The sequence below is a fragment of the Triticum aestivum genome, chromosome 3B (genome assembly GCF_018294505.1).
Source record: "Triticum aestivum cultivar Chinese Spring chromosome 3B, IWGSC CS RefSeq v2.1, whole genome shotgun sequence".
Taxonomy (NCBI): Eukaryota; Viridiplantae; Streptophyta; class Magnoliopsida; order Poales; family Poaceae; genus Triticum; species Triticum aestivum.
Window position 1 is genome coordinate 44,813,813 of NC_057801.1, and position 5,074 is coordinate 44,818,886.

At 42.9% G+C, this 5,074-nt stretch overlaps 1 protein-coding gene across 2 annotated transcripts; it reads right to left on the reverse strand.

Moving 5' to 3' along the window:
• Positions 1-2,563: 2,563 nt before the first annotated feature.
• Positions 2,564-4,869, reverse strand: LOC123064642 (uncharacterized). Of its 2 annotated transcripts, XM_044488081.1 has the most exons (4): positions 4,509-4,869; positions 4,231-4,284; positions 3,408-3,510; positions 2,564-2,663 (listed from the first exon to the last, which is right to left on the reverse strand). In XM_044488081.1, the coding sequence occupies exons 1-4, from the start codon at positions 4,673-4,675 to the stop codon at positions 2,658-2,660; spliced, it is 330 nt and encodes a 109-aa protein (XP_044344016.1). In that variant the 5' UTR covers positions 4,676-4,869; the 3' UTR covers positions 2,564-2,657. The 2 variants fall into 2 exon arrangements, with proteins under 2 accessions (XP_044344016.1, XP_044344017.1); XM_044488082.1 differs by lacking the exon at positions 4,231-4,284 and having other exon boundaries at positions 4,509-4,854.
• Positions 4,870-5,074: the final 205 nt, after the last annotated feature.

A 5,074-nucleotide genomic window follows, 5' to 3' on the forward strand; every position in this document is an offset into this window, starting at 1 on the left:
AAAAAAAAGAAAGGCCAGAGAAGCCTAAATAAAAAAAAGGGGGTCAAAGAAGCCCACCGAAAAAGAAAAAAGAAAAAAAAGAAAAATGAAAAGAAAAGGGGCAATGTTACTATCCTTTTTCCACACTTGTGCTTCAAAGTAGCACTATGTTCTTCATATAGAGAGTCTCTTATGTTGTCACTTTCATATACTAGTGGGAATTTTTCATTATAGAACTTGGCTTGTATATTCCAACGATGGGCTTCCTCAAATGCCCTAGGTCTTCATGGCCAAGCAAGTTGGATACACACCCACTTAGTTTTTAGTTTGAGCTTTCATACACTTATAGCTCTAGTGCATCCGTTGCATGGCAATCCCTACTCCTCGCATTGACATCAATTGATGGGCATCTCCATAGCCCGTTGATTAGTCGCGTCGATGTGAGACTTTCTCCTTTTTTCTCTTCTCCACATAACCTCCATCATTATATTCTATTCCACCTATAGTGCTATATCCATGGCTTACGCTCATGTAATGCATGAGGGTTGAAAAAGCTAAAGCGCATTAAAAAGTATGAACCAATTGCTCGGCTCGTCGTCGGCTTGTGCATGATGGGAGCATTTTGTGTGATGAAAATGAAACATGGCCAAACTGTATGATTTTGTAGGGATAAGCTTGCTTTAGCCTTGTTGTTTTGAAAAGACATGATGAAAATGAAACATGGCCAAACTGTATTGGTACGCTCGAAGTATTATCGTTTTTATGTCAAATGATAGACTATTGCTCTGAATCACTCGTGTCTTAATATTCATGCCATGATTAGACATATGATCAAGATTATGCTAGGTAACATTCCACATCAAAAATTACCTTTTTTATCATTTACCTACTCGAGGACGAGCAGGAATTAAGCTTGGGGATGCTGATACATCTCTGTCGTATCTATAATTTTTGATTGTTCCATGCCAATATTCTTCAACTTTCATATACTTTTGGCAACTTTTTATACTATTTTTGGGACTAACATATTGATCCAGTGCCCAGTGCCAGTTCCTATTTGTTGCATGTTTTATGTTTCGCAGGAAACCCATATCAAACGGAATCCAAACGGGATAAAAATGGACGGAGAATTATTTTGGAATATTTGGGATTTTCAGGAGAAAGAATCAACGCGAAATGGTGTCTGAGGTGGCCACGAGATAGGGGGGCGCCCACCCCCCTGGGCGCGCTTGGCACTCTCGTGGGCCACCCGTAAGGCAGTTGACGCTCTTCTTTTGCCGCAAGAAAGCTAATTTTATGAGAAAAATCTAGGCGAAAGATTCACCCCAATCGGACTTATGGATCTCCAGATATAAAGGAAGTGGTGAAGGGGCAGAATCAGAGAACGCAGAAACAAAGAGAGAGATTCAATCTCGGAGGGGCTCTCGCCCCTCCCAAGCCATGGGAGCCAAGGACCAGAGGGGAAACCCTTCTCCCATCTAGGGAGGAGGTCAAGGAAGAAGAAGAAGAACGGGGGCTCTCTCTCCCTTGCTTCCGGTGGCGCCGGAGCGCTGCCGGAGGCCATCATCATCACCGCGATCTTCATCAACACCGCCGTCATCTTCACCAACATCTCCCTCACCTTCCCCCTTCTATATTCAGCGGTCCACTCTCCCGCAACCCGCTGTACCCTCTACTTGAACATGGTGCTTTATGCTTCATATTATTATCCAATGATGTGTTCCCATCCTATGATGTTTGAGTAGATTTTCGTTGTCCTACCGGTGATTGATGAATTGCTACGATTGGTTTGCGTTGCATGTTTTATTATTGGCGCTGTTCTATTGTGCCCTCTGGGTCGCGCAGGCGTGAGGGATTCCCGCTGTAGGTTTTGCAATATGTTTATGATTTGCTTATCGTGGGTGGCGTGAGTGACAGAAGCACAGACCCAAGTAAGTAGGTTGTTTACGTATGGGATAAAAGGGGACTTGATGCTTTAATCACTACAAGAAATCTGTTAATACGTGACGGTCCTCGTCCTTCACGCATTAATGCAGAACTATCATGGGTGTCAATCGATGACGGACTTGGAATCTGTCATGTATATCGCGTCATAATTTGACATCAGGCCTTCCATGACAGATATTGACCGTCATGGATCTGCCCGAAGCCCGGCCAACCCAAACTAGGCCCAACCATTCATGACGGAACGAACTGTCACAGAACCAACACCACGTAGGATTTTTCATCACCCTATTGGAATGACGTGGCTACCTACATGGACACCAATTTTCATCACAGAAATCATCATGGATGTAGGCAGAATTTAAATTTCATCCAGCACATATCTACCACACCAATTTTGAACCAGTACAATGCATTACACAAATCGTAATACCAACTCTGGGCCAAGGCAAAGTATTTCCAAAGTATGATCATATATTACACGGATATTCAATATGCAGCCATCCATTGGTATCTACACCGCACCAGCTTACAAAATCCTCCATGTAATGATAATTTACAGAATATATTCACAAAATATCACAGAACAACACTAGGAACCAGTATAATCCAATTTACAACGATAGAACACAAGATACTGCTGAGGTTGTTATTCAAGTTCTTGTCGTCGGCCCTCCTGATGGTAAGGATCATGTCATGGCGGATTGTGATGCACCAAGAAGCCCGCTACCTAATCACACCTAACATATTTATAGCAACATTAGACACTAGACGGTAGAAATGAGAGAATTAGAACAAACTTCAAAAATAAATTACTTAGTTGTCCAAAATTCTTAAATTTTACCATGCCTACATATGAGAATAACAAAGTATCTACTTAAAAACAAAAATAAACACGAGGTTGCCGAAACTTAATCCAAATAAAAGTGGGTCAAAAGAAAGTCTAATCAGGTTTACATATAAGTGACAACATAATAGAACATACATCCGAGAACACACCTACTCTGCAGTAGTTGAGGCCACATAAACCTGCCGAGAAAATGACATTACTAACAAACAATATCAGTGAAGCGGAATCACTACTCGTCGACTTGGCAGGCATAAGCTTCAAATTTTCATGTGGCAACAAGTATACACATGAAACTAAATGTTTATCCGAGGCACTTACAGTAGTAAAAACAATTGCTTGCCAAGTAAAATGCAAATGGCATGCAAAATAACTACGAGCCACGGCCACAAATAAATATATAGAACTAAGTGGCAAATGGTTCTCTCAAGAGATACTGCATATGATGTATCGGTTATTTCTCTTAACAACATGCATGCTGGCCGGGGTTACTCTAATTCAAGTGCATGAGACTATAAATTTCACCACCGTGATCAAAGGGGCACAAACAAATTAGTCTAAAATCACAACATGGTGAAAAATTCCTAACCCCTGGTTCATCACAGAGAAATGATAGGACTGGTAGTAGAGAACCAACCCCTGGTTCATCACAGAGCAGCTCCACCAAAGTTATCACGGTCACCCTCTCGAGCTCTATTGTGCGCCATGCAGCGGCACGGCTGCTACGACACCACCTAAACCTGCATCCCAAGAAACAGAGATCATAATCAAGAAAAAGATGGGAAAACATCAGGGAAAAGATTTAGGATCAGACAGTAGACATCACAACTTGTCGACAAAACTATTGTAGAGGGCGACCAGGCTTGGAGGCAGGGAGCACATAAGTTGAAGAAGAAATGTGTCTCACTATTTTGGCAACTGCTAGCTTGCTGTGTGCCTCCAGGTTGAGGGAGAGTGAACTAACGTGGCATTGGTTCTAGTACTAGTAGGCGCACAACTAACAATGGCGGGACTACATGTAATTAGTATAAAAATGAACAGGTTTAAATCTCTATATTATAACTGTAGGACTGCCACACTATACCGATGTAATTTTCTTCTTATATTTAGATTAAACATAATTCTCATAATATGTATTCAGTGAGCTGCAGTTGCCAATATGGACAGAAGTGTGTGGAGAAAACTTTAAAAAGAACATGTTGCCATATTAATACAGTAACAGAAATCATGTCTATATTGATGAAATTATTCACCACTTGATTACATTGATTCATACAGAATTATATTTTGATAGAAAACTAAACTGAATGCATATAGAACAGCTAATTATATTTATTTAGAGAACAAAGGTACATCAAACTGTTAGAAAAATCTAAACTGAATTAGATCTTGGTAGAAAATTAATCTAAATTAGATCTTGGTAGAAAATTAAACTAAATTAGATCTAGATAGAAGCCCACAGAGCATAGTGCAGCTGGTTGACAAACATGTGCCTTCTGTCTCTACTGGGTACCCTGCAGTGTAATGATACAGAGAAAATTCACTATTAAAGTTTCAGAGAGGAAACCCACAAACACAACACATTGGCTGCTACATGCACACACATCTCACTCATATACACGCCCTAGCCCTTGATAGCCGCGGCCGCCGCTATGTCAGCACGCACGCACAATACCGTAAGATTTGGAGAAGGCAGTAGCGAAGCTTAAGCAATTTATTGAAGAAGGAGGCCACGCACCAGCCTTCGGCTTCCCACCCTACCCACGAACGGCTGTAGTGGCCATGGTGTTGAGGAAGCCAACAGAAGGGACGGGAGCCACACCAGAATCCCGTGAGCCATTGTCTAGACTGGCGAGCACACGGTCGCTCTGCTCCGACAAGGCCAACATCGGGGGTTGAGCCCATGCTGGATCTGCGCACGCCCAAGAAGTGGATCTCATCACTTGGGCTGCTGGCGCCATCAAACTGGAAGGATTGGAGAGGCCAGGGATGTGGGGATTGGGATAAGGAGGTGGGGATTGGGACGATGGTGTGTAGGAGAGCCGATCAGAGCGGTGGGTGTGCGGAGGACCGAAAGGAGTAGATCGGGGAGAGGAAGAAGATGATGGGGGCGGCGGCGGAGGGAGAACGAGATGGGGCAGGGAGAGGCTTAGGGTTAGATTTTATATGAGGGTTGGGTTAGGCGGGCTCAAGCGGGCTTCGGCGGGCTTTGGAGCCGTACTAGGCCGGTTCATGACGGATTCTTGGAACGTCACCGGAAATCCGTCATGTATTAACTGATTTCTTGTAGTGAATGCTATGGTT

What these genes read in the sequence shown, in the direction of transcription:
- LOC123064642 (XM_044488081.1), bottom strand. Translation starts at nt 4,675, where the DNA reads ATGGGCTCAACCCCCGATGTTGGCCTTGTCGGAGCAGAGCGACCGTGT. An exon ending in GGGTGGGAAGCCGAAGGCTG is followed by an intron (nt 4,285 to 4,508) that starts GTGCGTGGCCTC and finishes ATTACACTGCAG; the next exon opens with GGTACCCAGTAGAGACAGAA. An exon ending in AACCAGCTGCACTATGCTCT is followed by an intron (nt 3,511 to 4,230) that starts GTGGGCTTCTAT and finishes CTTGGGATGCAG; the next exon opens with GTTTAGGTGGTGTCGTAGCA.